This window comes from Natrix helvetica, assembly GCF_964273705.1.
Source record: "Natrix helvetica genome assembly, chromosome: 1".
Lineage (NCBI taxonomy): Eukaryota > Metazoa > Chordata > Lepidosauria > Squamata > Natricidae > Natrix > Natrix helvetica.
In genome coordinates this window covers 123506824-123524617 of record NC_138548.1, presented here as the reverse complement: position 1 = coordinate 123524617, position 17794 = coordinate 123506824, and the positions used below count along the sequence as shown (strand labels likewise).

Sequence of the window (17794 nt, the reverse complement as noted above, 5' to 3'; positions counted from 1 at the left end):
TTATAGATATCTCTGCTTCAGGCTCCTTGGCATGAAAATGGCTAATAACACAGGTGTAAAGGATTTCTACTTCACTGAACTGTCTGATCTCCCTGCAGTGCACATTTCTCTGTTTGTGGTGATTCTGCTCGCCTACCTGACCACTCTGGCAGGGAATGGAGCTATCCTTATAGCAACAGCAACAGATGCTCACCTCCAGACTCCCATGTATTTCTTTCTATGCAATTTATCTTTGCTGGATGTCCTTTGTCCAACTGTCACTGTTCCAAAAATGCTCCACATGTTCTTGTCAGAGGACAAAAGAATATCATTTGTTGGCTGCATTCTGCAACTCTTCTTTCTGATTTACGTGGTGGGCACTGAAATATTTTTGCTTTCCCTGATGGCTTATGATCGCTATGTGGCGATATGTAGCCCTCTACACTACACAAATATTATGAGCAAGCGACTGTGTGTTCAACTGGCAGCTGGGACGTGGCTAACAGGCTTCACAAATTCTATGATTCACACCTCAATGACCTTTACATTATCTTTCTGTGGGCCCAATAAAGTTAATCAATATTACTGTGATATCCCTCCAATTATGGCACTTTCTTGCTCTTCCACATATCTCCCTGAGCTTGTCCTCCTCCTTGTGGCTGGAATTTTAGGGGGTGGGGCTTTTCTTGTTACCCTGATCTCTTACATCTATATAATTTCAGCTATTTTACGCATACGCTCTGCTGAGGGCAGACAAAAAGCATTTTCCACTTGTGGTTCCCACTTGGCTGTCGTTTGCCTTTTCTATGGGACAACCATTGCTACGTATGTCCGGCCCACTTCCACTTACTCACCCAAGAAAGACAGAATTGTTTCAATGCTATATGGGATTCTTACTCCCATGATCAACCCAATGATCTACAGCCTGAGGAATAAGGACGTTAAAAGGGCTTTGATCAGAGCATTTAATATGCAAAAGGTTTGTTTGAGTGGTTGAGTTTGGGATCCCCTCTACTCAAATGTTATCAGAATATGATTTACTTTCTTGCAACATTTTGGTAAATTGTTTTGTGGCCCTTTCTGATGGAAACTTTGTATCAATCTTGCCAGTTTTAATAACAATCACTTTTTTAGGTAGCAAGATGTAACCACTACCCCCTCCTCTTCTTCTTGGATGAAAAAGTCAAAAGCTTCTGTAGGATAATTTGGGCCTTTGAACAGTTGAAAGAAAATTGGGAAAAGAGGAAGTTTTATTTTGCCTCAAATGGTAGACAACTTGGGTCTCTCCTACCTTCAGGCTGCTATGGTTGCTTATCTCTATCCCCATTCACTGATATGATTATTTCACAATGGCAACCATGAGAGAAGATGAAAATGATGTTGGAAAGAAGGTAACTTCAGTCTTGAGACCACAACCATATAATAGAATACCTTATTCAAGGCTTTCAAGAAGGTCATTCAGCAACTTTACTATTTTTCTTTTCTTTTCAGTGCTGATTTGGAAAACATACTGGGGAGATTTGCTATAAATTGTGCTTGGTTGTGTGTCCATTTTAATACTAAGTTTATTCAAATTTTAAACTTTGAAATGTTATAATCTAATGTATTCTCTCTTGAGGATTGTTGCAGAATAAACATATAGGAACATAAATTTATATCTACTGCATTTCTTATGCACACATTAAACTATGTGAGTTTTACATGTTCCAATTGGAGAAGATGTATGTCATATTTTTCCACTATCAGTTTTATATGTATATGCCACCATAGATGACACTGGATTGCCCAATATTAGATTGACCTTGACTGACCTCAATTGCAATAGCACTTAGACTTATATACCACTTCATAGTGCCATACAGCACTCTTTAGGAGGTTTACAGAATCAGCATATTATCCCCAGCAATCTGGGTTCTCATTTTACTGACATTAGAAGGGTGGAAGGCTGAGTCAACCTTGAACTGGTCAGGATCAAACTCCTGGCAATGGGCAGGAACAGCCTGCAATATTGCATACTGACCACTGCACCATCATGGATAGGATACCTAGGTAAACATACATGGGATTAATAATTGGAGGTGAGACCACCAGAATATCTCAGAGCAAGGGGGCTAGACTAAGTGGTAAAGAAAAAAAAATCAAATGAAATCAGAACATGGAAGAAGACTATGATAAACTACTTTCATGGTGTTTCCAGGAAAACAACATGGACTTGTTTATGAGGTCACCAGGAACTCAGTTCGTAAGAAAGCTTATTTACTGCAGACTGGAATAAGAGAAATCAGTTTACAAATGTTGAATCAATAGATTGCTCAACTTCCATGGGGAAAAAAATGACTGGCTTCCTTTGAGTAAACCTGGGTCTGCAGAACTTCTCAAAAGAAGTGACACTTTCAGTTTCTGCAAGTCTGGACCAGAGGAGATATTGAGCTGGTTCTTACCGGTTCAGGCAAACCAGTAGCGGTGGCTGTTGGAGGCTCTGCCCAGCCCCCTGATGTAATGTGTGACCTGTGCGAGCGCGCTCACATTTGTGAACTGGTAGTAAAGGTAAGTGAATCCCACCACTGCTCTGGACCAATTTCCAGTGGTTTGGAGCCAAGCCAAAATGCAGAGAATGTACAGAGGGAAGGGTATTGATAAATAGTTTTCTACGTTACATTCGCAAAAATAAAAGATACAATATATGAAGGGCCACAGTAGCAGCAATTTCAACTTGTTCATTCAAACAAACAGACAAAAAAATCTCATTCAACACCAGAATCAATTGTATGTTAAAAAGTTCCCCTTTTAAGAATCAAATTGTATTTACTGGTATGTATGTACTTATTTTTAAGATTTATTTCCCGGATTTCCTTTAGGAGCTCATAGCAAAAGAAGAAGTTGGGACTGTTTGTCTCACAAACACCAAAATCCTTTATAAATAATCAATGGATAAATACAAAATAACAGATTTATTAAACCCAAAACAGGCAGATATAGATTATCTGAAATATTGGAATGGTGGGGAGTAGGTGGTGGCAACTTTTACCCATATAGAAGGAAATTGTGCAGTTGTACAATCAATAAGACTCTGGATTACAGATGAAAAAGGGACACTTTCCTTTGAAGACAAGAGATGGGAATATGAAAATCATTGGTAAGATTTTATTTTACCATGTTAGTGTCCTGTTCACAACTGGAGATTTAAGACCTAGATATAGAAATTGTCACATATACACACAGGATGTTTGCTGCACAACAGAGATAGCATTTTGAAGAAATCCACGGAAACAAGTGGTAGGTTTGCTTGAATAAGCGTAATTCTTTGAGTTAACGTGGAGATGGATATCATTAATATTTCAATATTATTTGTACTTTCCTGCAGAAAGTCCCTTTGAACTCAAAGGAGATTGTTTCTTATGATTAATAGCATTGTAAAGTAACTTTTTCTAATTTGACGCTGTTGCATTTCAAAAAGATTTTGTCTGAGTGCACTTCTGCTCCAATGAAACTCAAATCCAACTGGTATCAAATTCCTTGGAGAACTTGGAGTCCCTCAATAGACTCTGTCTTAATGCTGTCATTTGCATTTGTTTAAAAAGGAAGAATAGCAAAGACTTTATTTTGATGATTGGAGCAATGATTGCTAATGTGATGCCTGAGTAGCCGTGAGTGGATTTTGCTTGACTCCAGATAAATTCTTCATGCTGTGGTTACTCTGTTTATAAGGTAAAGGTAAACGTTCCCCTCGCACATATGTACTAGTCATTCCTGACTTCAGGAGGGCAGTGCTCATCTCCGTTTCAAAGCCAAAGAACCAGCACTGTCCGAAGAAGTCTCTGTGGTCATGTGGCCAGCATGACTAAGCGTTGAAGGCACATGGAACGCTGTTACCTTCCCACCGAGAGGGTGTGTTGATACAGACAAAAGAAACTAGAAAGGCAAATGACCTCATCGTCATTGGAAGAATAATTTTTTGCAATTAGACATTATCTAAAGTCATCTTCCATGTTCAGGTACCTTCTTGACGTGCAGGATTTTCCTTATGGACATATGGTGAAATATGCAGACTGCAGCCCAATCCACCTGGAAGACAACAGATGAAAATGAATGGATTTTGTCTGCAGTTCTATTCTTTAATGAATCACTTCTCCTGAGTCAATGTAGACAAAGTAGATTTTATCCATAGCTCTAACAAAATCTCAACTGATAACCTTAGGACATTTTGATTTCTTAATGTTTAACCTCCAACTGCAAAATGGAAGGTTTAATTTAGGAGATTTTGCAGGAGGCTTAATAACAACCTTGAAAACATTATAGCTTTTGCACTGTTGTTATCATTGGTGAATTGAAACCCATTTAGTTTATGTTTTTGAAAAATGAAATACCCTTAACTTATTCATGCCTGCTAGCAATAGAGATTTTGAAGAGTAAAATGTTTACAGATGGTAAACTAGTAGCAGTTTCACGAATCTAATTTGCCATTTCTGATAGGTACCTTACTGAATAACAATTCTAAAATAAACTGTTGGAGCGATTTGACTCTCTTATGCATTCTTGAACTAAATTCGACTTAAGAATGTGCATCCAATGGATTTAAAGATTGAATATTTGTAATCAAATATTACATTAATAATAAATACCCTACAACTATTTTTATCAATGTTGTTTTGTTAATTTAGATATTGACTGTCTATTTTAAACATAATGATGTAATTTAATAATGTTTTGCTCTTTATTTCTTGGTTTTATGTTAATATTTAAATAGTACTGTAAAACACCCACACATGTTGCATTTGTGCTGATAAATATATATATATATATATATATATATATATATATATATATATATATATATATATATATATATATATATATATATATATATATATATATATATATATATATATATATATATATATATATATATAATCTAAGAAATCACAGAAAAAGAGAAAAAATGATAGAAAGGGAGTGGACTACTAAAGCCTCCAATGGCATCATGACCCGTAGTAAGAGGTAATAAAATTTAACACTGATCATTAGCCCTAATTACAAAGAAAGAGAGACACTATCTGTCCACTTATATAGTTTTCTTTTCCATTGTGGATTTATTCCTAACATCCAATTGTCAACTACCCTATGTAGACTACAGATATATATGGAAGAAACATAGATAATAGTCTGCATCTTTGTTATACTCTAAAATGCAGAAATATATATTCTTTTAGCAAACCTCTTTTGTGTTGTCTTATTTTACAGGCAGCTCAGTCTGATTGCTCCTGCAGCTCAGTCTGATTGCCAGAAAGATGGAGAAAAGCAACACAACTGTATTGATGGACTTCTACTTGACTGAACTGTCTGATCTCCCTGAAGTACAGACTGCCCTCTTTGTGGTGATTCTGCTGATCTACTTGACCACCCTGGCAGGGAACGGAGCTATTCTCATGGCCATAGGAACAGATGCTCACCTCCAAACTCCAATGTACTTCTTCCTGAGTAATTTATCACTGCTGGACATCCTTTGTCCAACAGTCATTGTACCAAAGATGCTCCAGATATTCTTGTCAAAGGACAAGAAAATATCATTTGTTGGTTGCGTGCTGCAACTCTTCCTCCTGATTGATATGGTGGGAACTGAAATCTTCTTGCTTGCAGTGATGGCTTATGACCGCTATGTGGCAATATGTAGTCCTTTACACTATACTAATATAATGAATAAAGAATGGTGTATTCAATTCATGGCTGTAATTTGGCTATTGGGCTTAATTAATTCTATGATTCACACCTCATTGACTTTTAGGTTGTCTTTCTGTGGATCTAAGAAACTCAACCAATATTTCTGTGATCTTCATCCTGTGATGGCTCTCTCTTGTTCTTCCACTTACCTTGCTGAAATTGTTCTTCTACTTGTGGCTGGTATTATAGGAAGTGGGGCTTTTCTGGTTACCCTGATCTCTTACATCTACATAATTTCTACCATCTTGCGCATGCCTTCCACTGAGGGGAGGCACAAAGCTTTTTCCACCTGTGGTTCTCATTTGATTGTTGTAAGTCTTTTCTACGGGGCCACCATTGCTACCTATGCTCGTCCCACCTCTTCTTATTCAGGCATACAAGACAGAATAATTTCCATGCTATACGGGATAATCACTCCCATGCTGAACCCTATGGTCTACAGTCTGAGAAATAAGGAAGTTAAAAAAGCATTGTACAAAGCCTTCAAACTGAAAAGATTTTCATAGATATCTCTTTTCTTTCCTTCTTTAATTATCAAAATGTGTTAAGTGTTTAAACATTGGTTTCTTCTCTAATTTAGCCATAGTGTCATTGTTAAAAAGAACACCTAGGTAAGCACTATGATAGCCTGCTTTTGTTCAATATTGGTATGTGGAAAAGATCTTGGGCAAAAGGCTGGGCAAAGAGAGCTGCCAATAGAATGGTCAGATAAGAGACAACATAGCCCACAAGTGGATAGTGGGAAATGGCAAGAAGCATAGACAAGACACTCCTTTGTTTCTTGGGCCGCAAAGGAAATTGGGGTGGGGATGCATTTTCAGACTTTTAAGATTTTGTCAATATAATTACAATTAACTCATCTAATTTTGGGTTTGTCCCATGTGGCTGACAATATTTTACATTTTGTAAAAGAAAGAAATAATTTGGTGTAGTGATTAAGGCATCAGTTTAGAAACTGAGAGACTGAGAATTCTAGTCCTGCCTTGGTACAAAGCCAACAAGGTGGCCTTGGGCTTTTTACCTTTTTTGCAGCTGTAAGAAGAAGGCAATGCCAAATCGGTTCTGAAAAGCCTTGTCAAGAAAATTGCTGGGCCTTGTCCAGGCAATCACTAAGAATCAGACATGATTGAAAGGAAGAAAAAAAATCTATAAAGAGTTGGCTAAAGCTTTTTGCTTTTGTTTTAGAACCATCCATGCCTCAGATATCAGAATGCATGAAATTGTGATGTAACTGTACTTACAATGCAATGTTGCAACAGTCCAATTCTTTTATCCTAAGTGACATTCTCACTTGTAGTGAGCTTCCTTCTGTCTATTGAAAAGAAGGGAATTTTAATATTTAATAATAAATGTGGTTTTTCCCCCTACTCAAAATAAATGTTTGTTGTAATGTTTATGGATCCATGGTATTCTTCTATCAACTTTTGGAATTTAAATAACAACAGCTTTTAACTTAATGTCTATGGAAATTCTCAGTCATCCAGGTCATGCAAAGGTGCTTTTTTCATGAGGCAACTGGACTTTCTTGTTTTTCTTTGAAGACATTTCACTTGTTGGATGAAGGAAAGTACAGTTGCCTCTTGAAAAAAAGCACTTTTGGGCCTTTTAACGTAATGCACTTTCCCCTCCTGTTCTTAATTTTCTAAGAATATGGTGAATTACATGAAAATGAGATGAGAATAAGTTCTCACTAGTTAATACTCTTCTTTAGCCCCTCAAAAATTCTGATTTTGAATGGATATATTAACATCTATTCCATCCTAGACTAACACGGTTGGTGAAAAAGTTATGGATTAACTGAGATTAATGTTAAGGTGACTAATCGTCCTCTTTTAGGGTGGACAGTCCTTCTTTTGTAAGTTCTGTCCTCCCTCGAAAAGTGTCTTCCTACATGTCCTCCTTTTCAATATTTGAAGACTAATCTGTTGCGCGTTATGTGACGTATTTGTATTTGACATGACAATTCGTCAAGCCTGGGTGCAGTGCGGTATAAGACGCGATTATGAGACGCATGCGATCCGCACGGGAGACCTTGAGAGAGAGAGTGCTGCGCGCAAGTGGTTTTGTTTACTTCTTACCGAAATACGACATGGCACATATGTATGCAGTAGACTCATGGCACATCGGCAATTGAATGACTCACGGTAATTATTTCTTTTTCAGTGAAAATTCAATTATACAGAGGTAAGTACAATTCATGTTTTATTAATTCATTGTCTATTTAATAATTTCCAAATATGTATAATTTTATTTACAAGTTTATACAACCCCGTTGTCAACAGAAATGTAAAATAATTTAAATTTTAATAAAGTTTATTAGCTTTTGTTATTAAAGTTTCAGTTCTAATAATTAATTGTATTTATTCATAATGTGCTTGCATCATTCGTGTAGCTTTATATTTTATTTTTATTTTTAAATTTCATTTAGGGATGGAAAAATCAAAAAAGAGGAAATGCCATTTCAACGATCAATTGAAAAAGGAATTTTCATTCCTCATATCAAAGAAAGATGCCATTGTTTTTGGCAATATTTGCAGAGGAGAATTTTGTATTGCAGTTGGGGGCAGAGTAGCTACAACGAAACACTTGTCCACAAGCAAACATAAGCAATCATTAGATGCATCAGCTTCCAGTTTTTTAAAAAACTTCAAATTATTCTGAACATGAAAAACAGTTAGCTGCAATGGAGGGAACATTTGCATTTCACCATAATTCACAATCAAAGTTTTCATAATATGGATTGTACAACTAAATTATTGAAAAAAATTCACAATGTTAAATTTTCATGCGCCAGGACAAAATGCGAGGCTATTATTAAATCAGTATTTAAAAATTACTGTGATAAAATACTTACAGCAGACTTGAAAATTGCAGCATTTGTAACTGTTTTATCTGATGCATCAAATCATAATGAAACCAAATTGTATCCAATACTAGTAAGATATTTTAATGTTAGCAAGGGGATTCAAGTACAAATTTTAAATTTAGAATCCATTGAGGGTGAAACTGCTGAAATTTTGTCAAACCATCTATACAGAGTAATAAATGAAAACAATTTGAAATCCAAAGTTGTTGCACTAGGAGCTAATAATACAAACACAAATTTTGGTGAGCGAAGAAGCAAAGGGGTGAAATTACAAGATTTACTCCAAAAGAAAATACTAGGAATAGGTTGTAATGCACATATTTTGTCAAATGCAATCAACACGGTGTCATGTGCCATGCTAACTGATGTAGAAGTAATAATAGCTACAATTTATTTGTATTTTAGCCGTTTTACCGTTCGTGTGGTTACTTTAAAACATTTTGTGAAGAAGTGAATGTTGAATACAAAAAACTTTTAGGATATTCAAAAGTTAGATGGCTTGCTCTAACACCTGCTGTAGAGCGTGTTCTACAATTATTTGAGCCTCTCCGTTCATATTCTTTAAGTTTAGACAAATGTCCTAAAATCCTGGAATCGTTTTTCAATAATGAAATATCTGAGATATTAATGTATTTTGCACATAATCAAGCATCTATTTTTCACAAAACGATTCAAAAGATTGAAGGTGAACACATTTCAGCTACAGAAGTTAGTCTAATTTTGAATGACTTTATCCTTCAATATAAATCTCGATTTGAAGATAAATTTCTTTCTTTAATTATAAAAAGAAAATTGTCAGACTTAGAGGAATCAAATCTGGGCATAACGAAAAAGCTTATCAAAGAAATGCAGAATTTTAACCAGACATGTTTTCAATATATCGGAGAATGGTCTGAAACAAACATCACGGAAAATAACAGTTTTCAATGGTGTTTTTTGACTTCATCGCAAGTATATTGGACAGATATCGAATCTTGTGTTGAGTTTTTATCTAAAGAAATGCCAGACATTAAAATAGACAACAATTGTCTCTTTGAAGAAATTAGAAGACTGAATGTATATTTAAATTCTGAAAAATTAATGCAATGGGAAAATCAACACGTTGAAATTGATAAAAGATGGGTGGCTATTTTCAGCCATTTCAAAAATGAATATATTCCATGTGAAAATTTATTTATACTTGCTCAATTTACGTTGTGCTGCCCTGGAACTAATGCAGCAGTTGAAAGAGTTTTTTCAATTGCCAATGATTCTTGGACAAGTGAGAAATCGAGATTGAATGTTGATACTCTAGCTGCAGCACATGCCGTAAAATTAAATATGAAGCATATTTCTTGTTCAGATATTTCCAATATATTGTTAGAAGATGATACATTGACAAAAAATATTAATTCAATGGAAAAGTACTCATTTAAATAATAATTAACAGGTATGTAAGTATGGTGATCAACTTTTTTACAATGAAAAGAAGGACAAATAAATTGGAAAGAAATATCGTAAATAAAAGAAATATTTTATTCATTGCAACAATAATACACTAAAATAATTAACAGGTATGTAAGTATGGTGATCAACTTTTTTACAATGAAAAGAAGGACAAATAAATTGGAAAGAAATATCGTAAATAAAAGAAATATTTTATTCATTGCAACAATAATACACTAAAATATGATATATGCATAATAAAAACATTTGTAACATTTTATATTGTAATTATGCTTACATGCCTGTTAATTATTATTTAAATGAGTACTTTTCCATTGAATTAATATCCCTTATTTTTAAAAAAATCAATAGATCAATATAAAATAATCCAGATATTATTTTTAAATCAAGAAAGGCAGAAATGGATTGTCTGAATATTGGGATGTGATGCGGAGTGCCAACCTTTATCCATTTAGAAGGCATAGCAGAAATTGCTATTGTGCAAGCCACAGAATAATAGCTCGGGACATAATTGTCTTTCTGTTTATAATGGTTAACAATGTCCATACCCTGGTTTACCATGAAAAAGGTATAATTTCCTTTAAAGACCAGAGATGGGGAAATGACAATAATAGGTAAGATCTTATTTGATCACATTTGTGCCCTTTTCACAACTGGAGATTAAAAACCTATACACAGAAATTGTCACATATACACACAGGATGCTTGATATGGATTAGAGCTGCACAACGGAAATAACCTTTGAACAGACCCAATTGCAAACAAAATAAAAAAGTACAAAGTTCGCTTGAACAAGTGATGGGTTTTTTTATTTGGGGTATTTTAATTGCATTCAATTTATTTAGGGGTTTTTAAACATTGTGTTTTTACTTGTTTTTATCTATCAGTTCACCTCCTCCTTCTATATGTCGTGTATATGTCTTGGTATATGTTTTGTTATATGTATGTCGATATATTTATTTCCTATGTTTTGTTGTACGCCGCCCCGAGTCCTTCGGGAGAGGGTGCGGCTAAGAAATAAATATTTATTATTATTATTATTATTATAAGTTCAGTTCTTTAAGTTACCAGAAATGGGAGATGGATATCACGAATAATCCAATACCATTTGTCCTTTCTTGGCCAACCAGCCCCTCTGGTCCCTGCTCTGAATCTGCAACCTGCACAGGGTCTTCTACATCATCCAGTGCAGACTCAAATGATCCCTCACTATCTGAGTCCAGCATCAGCTGAACTGGAACCTGCTGGGCTACAACAAATACCTATGGTTCAGTGTCACATAGATGGGTTTGACTTGCATGCCTGTAACATCTGCAAGTATGAGCAAGCTTCATAACACTTTTGAACAAGGACATCAGTAGCACTGCTAGCAGTACAAAGCAATGCACTGATCTGTTAAGTCTAGGAGTAGCCCTTACTTTTTCATAAGTAAACCATATGGTTTTCAAGAGCAAGAAATATTTCTTTAGCAGTTCTGCTCTGCAGCCTTGAAGGAGTCAGGCTGAAACCACATGTCTGCAACAGTTTGGAACTGAATTCCTTAGTTACTTTGCCTTTCCAGTAGTTCATCAGTTTCTGAATAAGACTCCTCCAGAGAAAACATTGCAGTTCTCTTGACCTGAACTCTTCCCTCTTCCAATGAGCAATTGCCATGTTGAAAAACTAATTTTGTTCTGATTTTAGGACCAACATGTAGACATACATTTTGCAGGGCCAAAGCAACGTGTGACATGTTAACACTGGTGCAATAGGACTGCGTGTTTGTTAATATGATTTATTAGGTTAGGGTCTTTTTGTCTTCACTGTACTTTGCGTTGTGTTGGGTGTGTGTGCACTGAGGGAGCTCAACCAATCTCATTGTACATATGTTGTGCACTGACAAATAAATTATTATACTGAAAGAAAGAAAAAACTTTTCCAGAAATTAATGCATTGATAGCTTGATTGTTGTTATGGCTCAAACTAATTCCTAAACTGATGATTTTGAGATTCTCTTGATACCAAAGAATACTTCAATTGGCCAGATAGCTTAGCAAGTTTTAAAACAGTAGCTTGCTTTTTAATGTTCTCAAAGGCCCAGATCCCCAGATGCTATCTTCAGTACGGATTATATATACAATACTTGCATACAACCTAGATAAGTATCCAGATTCTTCCTCGTTCTATTCCTTTGAGGGGTTTTTCCTTTTATAGTACATAAGATGCAAAATATAAAGCAGGATTTCATCACTGCATCATTTTTAAACAATGTTATCTTAGTGTTCTCTTGTTTAAAGCTAGAAGATTTCTTTGTCAAATAGGTTTTACTGTACCTTTAATAAATTGGAATAAGCTGGAGAACTGAAAACGGCTGTCACGTTACACTTCAGGTACACGGGCAGTGGGCAATTTACCCTTTAGCATAATCAGATATTTGAAATTTGCATTGTGTATATTTATTTATTTGAAATATGCATTATCTTTTCTGGAATAACAATCACATTCTCCATAGCAATTCGGTTTAGGGGCTTAAGATGTTGAACTAAGTGTCCTTCCTGTGCTGAACAAGGTAAGGGAATGTATCAGTTTGCTTCAGCAAAAATGAGAGCCAAGTCTTCATAGAATATAATTAATAGATCCCAGTTGCACTGAACTCTGGATTAGTTCCAAATTCTCATCCTATTTTCTTTTGTAAGTTTGAAATGTTTTTTTTTATTTTATTATTCTTTTTCAATCTTGTCTTGGACTCATCCTGAATTTCACTAGAATTAATCTCAGGCTATGAATATTAAATCTATGCCAAATAGTTTGGTCTTTTAGTTCATCCGTACCACACAGTTACCAGAACACATTTATACATTCATAAAAATGTAGTAAAAGACACCTGATGTGATCTTAGTTGACTGTATGAAAAAGTCTCTAATTGATTTTGGATTAAATTCAAATTGTCTCTGTTGGTTCTACATTACGATAAAATGATGCTGCTTTAATATTAAAATATGCCATGTAATGTCAGAATGAGTGCTACAAAGCCTGTAAATTGTGTTTAGAAATGTTAGAAAATATCCGCTATTCAAGCTCAGATGCTTTGTAGGTGAGGCATTTTTGTCTGCTCAGAACTTGAAAAAACTAAGAAAGTTGGCTAAAAGATCGAGAAAAAGGAGGGTAGAAATAGGATTAATGGCAAAGAAGTACACGTTTGTTATAATACAAAACCATTATTTATTAATATTGAATCTATTAAAGCATGAATGTGTTGATTTTGTAGCATAGGAATCAACATGGAAGTGCCTTAGTTCTTTTTCTAATGCCAGAAGAGACTTTTCAAAAATAATAGTTACGGTTCCCTGAATTTTAACTGAATTTTTATTGGCAATTGCAACTTTCCCCAGTGTTTATTAAGGCTTTATGGCAAATCAGCATTTCTGATAAATGGGATTAACTAATGACAATTGGCATTAACAATTCAAAGTTCATACTTCATGCATACAACATTCCATGTTTGCAGATCAAAAAAAAAAAAAAAGAACATCAACATGAAAATCGCAGACTCCAACTTTTTCCAGAAAAATCAAGTATTGCAAAAATCATTTTGTGAGATATATGCAGTCTTTCATGTGTGTGTATATATGTGTGTGTGTGGGGGGGAGGTGTATGATGAAAGATGAGGTATATTCCACTCTGTGTTTTGGAATATATTCCTTGCTTTACAATTCATCATGATGGGCATATTGCAAATTAAGGCTGCGTTTCTGTTTTGATTCAGTAGAGCAAAGGGAACGATAGTCAGAGTCTTCAGTACACTTCATTCCCCTTTCTTTTCCCTTTAGTTCACAGAACTGCCTCAGACTAGAGTTATCAATGGAATGATTTCTTGACATTTTGAGATGGGAAATACATCTAAATCAGGTTGCATATGATTTATAAGAAAAAAAAAACCAAATACATTCTTCCCAAAATACATGGAAGAGAAAATCAAAAACCCTGATTTAACTTATTACCCAGCATCATCCTCATCTTGACCTGAATAGAGGCTCTTGGCCACCCACAACTCCTACACGTCCAAAGGTTGCCGGTCCCTGTGCTACACACTGAATGCAACTGAGCCCTATATGATTTGAAGATTATACTTATAATTCCCCTTGTTGGTCTCCATAACCTCTTTGCTGTGTCTCAAACTTTGGTTTGAAATTGATTTTGATTAAAAAAAATAAGTCAATGGGAAACAGAGTCAAGATTCTCAGCCAATTATAGCAAAAATAAAAACAAAAGGCTTAGCACACAAGGTATGCTTTAATTACATTTTTTTCACTTTTTTTAGATATCTCTCCTTCAGGCTCCTTGACATGAAAATGGCTAATAACACAGGCGTAAAGGATTTCTACTTCACTGAACTGTCTGATCTCCCTGCAGTGCACATTTCTCTGTTTGTGGTGATTCTGCTCGCCTACCTGACCACTCTGGCAGGGAATGGAGCTATCCTTATAGCAACCGCAACAGATGCTCACCTCCAGACTCCCATGTATTTCTTTCTATGCAATTTATCTTTGCTGGATGTCCTTTGCCCAACTGTCACTGTTCCAAAAATGCTCCACATGTTCTTGTCAGAGGACAAGAGAATATCATTTGTTGGCTGCATTCTACAACTCTTCTTTCTGATTTACATGGTGGGCACTGAAATTTTTTTGCTTTCCCTGATGGCTTATGATCGCTATATGGCGATATGTAGCCCTCTACACTACACAAATATTATGAGCAAGCGACTGTGTGTTCAACTGGCAGCTGGGACGTGGCTAACAGGCTTCACAAATTCTATGATTCACACCTCAATGACCTTTACATTATCTTTCTGTGGGCCCAATAAAGTTAATCAATATTACTGTGATATCCCTCCAATTATGGCACTTTCTTGCTCTTCCACATATCTCCCTGAGCTTGTCGCCCTCCTTGTGGCTGGAATTTTAGGGGGTGGGGCTTTTCTCGTTACCCTGATCTCTTACATCTATATAATTTCAGCTATCTTACGCATGCGCTCTGCTGAGGGCAGACAAAAAGCATTTTCCACTTGTGGTTCCCACTTGGCTGTCGTTTGCCTTTTCTATGGGACAACCATTGCTACGTACGTCCGGCCCACTTCCACTTACTCACCCAAGAAAGACAGAATTGTTTCAATGCTATATGGGATTCTTACTCCCATGATCAACCCAATGATCTACAGCCTGAGGAATAAGGATGTTAAAAGGGCTTTGATCAGAGCTTTTAATGTGCAAAAGGTTTGTTTGAGTGGTTGAGTTTGGGGTCCACTCTACTCAAATGTTATCATAATATGATTTACTTTCTTGCAACATTTTGGTAAATTGTTTTGTGGCCCTTTCTGATGGAAACTTTGTATCAATCTGGGCAGTTTTAATAACAATAACTTTTTTAGGTAGCAAGATGTAAGCACTACCCCCTCCCCCTCTCGGATGAAAAAAGTTAAAAGCTTCTGTAGGATAATTTGGGCCTTTGAACAGTTGAAAGAAAATTGGGAAAAGAGGAAGTTTTATTTTGCCTCGAAGGGTAGACTACTTGGGCCTCTCCTACCTTCAGGTTGATGTGGTTGCTTTTCTCTATCCCTATTCACTGATATGATTATTTCACAATGGCAACCATGAGAGAAGATGAAAATGACATTGGAAAGAAGGTAACTTCAGTCTTGAGACCCCAACCACATGATAGAGTACCTTATTCAAGACTTTCAAGAAAGTCATTCAGCAACTTTACTATTTTTCTTTTCTTTTCAGTGCTGATTTGGAAAACATACTGGGGAGATTTGCTATAAATTGTGCTTGGTTGTGTGTCCATTTTAATACTAAGTTTGTTCAAATTTTAAACTTTGAAATGTTATAATCTAATGTATTTTCTCTTGAGGATTGTTGCAGAATAAACATATAGGAACATCAATTTATATCTACTGCATTTCTTATGCACACATTAAACTATGTGAGTTTTACATGTCCCAATTGGGGAAGATGTATGCCACATTTTTCCACTATCAGTTTTATATGTATATGCCACCATAGATGACACTGGATTGTCCAATATTAGATTGACCTTGACTGACCTCAATTGCAATAGCACTTAGACTTATATACCACTTCATAGTGCCATACAGCACTCTTTAGGAGGTTTACAGAATCAGCATATTATCCCCAGCAATCTGGGTTCTCATTTTACTGACATTAGAAGGGTGGAAGGCTGAGTCAACCTTGAACTGGTCAGGATCAAACTCCTGGCAATGGGCAGGAACAGCCTGCAATATTGCATACTGACCACTGCACCATCATGGATAGGATACCTAGGTTAACATACATGGGATTAATAATTGGAGGTGAGACCACCAGAATATCTCAGAGCAAGGGGGCTAGACTAAGTGGTAAAGAAAAGAACTTCAAATGAAATCAAAACATGGAAGAAGACTATGATAAACTACCTTAATGGTGTTTCCAGGAAAACAACATGGACATGTTTATGAGGTCACCAGGAACTCAGTTCGTAAGAAAGCTTATTTACTGCAGACTGGAATAAGAGAAATCAGTTTACAAATGTTGAATCAATAGATTGCTCAACTTCCATGGGGAAAAAAATGACTGGCTTCCTTTGAGTAAACCTGGGTCTGCAGAACTTCTCAAAAGAAGTGACACTTTCAGTTTCTGCAAGTCTGGACCAGAGGAGATATTGAGCTGGTTCTTACCGGTTCAGGCAAACCAGTAGCGGTGGCTGTTGGAGGCTCTGCCCAGCCCCCTGACGTAATGTGTGACCTGTGCGAGCGCGCTCACATTTGTGAACTGGTAGTAAAGTAAGTGAATCCCACCACTGCTCTGGACCAATTTCCAGTGGTTTGGAGCTATGCCAGAAATGCAGAGAATGTACAGAGGGAAGGGTATTGATAAATAGTTTTTTATGTTACATTCGCAAAAATAAAAGATACAATATATGAAGGGCCACAGTAGCAGCAATTTCAATTCATTCATTCAAACAAAAAAAAATGTCATTCAACACCAGAATCAATTTTATGTTAAAAAGTTCCCCTTTTAAGAATCAAATTGTATTTACTGGTATGCATGTACTTATTTTTAAGATTTATTTCCCGGATTTCCTTTAGGAGCTCACAGCAAAAGAAATAGTAGGGGCTATTTGTCTCACAAACACCAAAATCCTTTATAAATAATCAATGGATAAATACAAAATAACAGATTTATTAAACCCAAAACAGGCAGATATAGATTATCTGGAATATTGGAATGGTGGGGAGTAGGTGGTGGCAACTTTTACCCATATAGAAGGAAATTGTGCAGTTGTGCAATCAACAAGACTCTGGATTACAGATGAAAAAGGGACACTTTCCTTTGAAGACAAGAGATGGGAATATGAAAATCATAGGGAAGATTTTATTTTACCATGTTTGTGTCCTGCTCATAACTGGAGATTTAAAACCTAGATATAGAAATTGTCACATATACACACAGGACGTTTGATATGGATTGGAGCTGCACAACAGAGATAACATTTTGAAGAAATCCAAGGAAACAAGTGGTAGGTTTGCTTGAATAAGTGTAATTCTTTGAGTTAACTTGGAGATGGATATCATTAATATTTCAATATTATTTGTACTTTCCTGCAGAAAGTCCCTTTGAACTCAAAGGAGATTGTTTCTTATGATTAATAGCATTGTAAAGTAACTTTTTCTAATTTGATGCTGTTCCATTTCAAAAAGATATTGTCTGAGTGCACTTCTGCTCCAATGAAACTCAAATCCAACTGGTA

The 17794-nt window shown here is 35.8% G+C and overlaps 3 protein-coding genes across 3 annotated transcripts; all 3 read left to right on the top strand.

Moving 5' to 3' along the window:
* Positions 1 to 31: 31 nt before the first annotated feature.
* LOC309391818 (olfactory receptor 5V1-like) lies at positions 32 to 976 on the top strand (the record flags this gene model as incomplete). Its single annotated transcript, XM_081952609.1, has 1 exon — positions 32 to 976. One exon carries the CDS (start codon positions 32 to 34, stop codon positions 974 to 976), a length of 945 nt encoding a protein of 314 aa, XP_081808735.1.
* A 4291-nt stretch (positions 977 to 5267) lies between these two features.
* LOC309384867 (olfactory receptor 5V1-like) lies at positions 5268 to 6203 on the top strand (the record flags this gene model as incomplete). The annotated part of the gene is made up of 1 exon (XM_081938710.1): positions 5268 to 6203. One exon carries the CDS (start codon positions 5268 to 5270, stop codon positions 6201 to 6203), a length of 936 nt encoding a protein of 311 aa, XP_081794836.1.
* Positions 6204 to 14334: 8131 nt separating this feature from the next.
* On the top strand, positions 14335 to 15279 carry LOC309391758 (olfactory receptor 5V1-like; the record flags this gene model as incomplete). The annotated part of the gene is made up of 1 exon (XM_081952462.1): positions 14335 to 15279. One exon carries the CDS (start codon positions 14335 to 14337, stop codon positions 15277 to 15279), a length of 945 nt encoding a protein of 314 aa, XP_081808588.1.
* Between the last annotated feature and the right edge of the window lie 2515 nt (positions 15280 to 17794).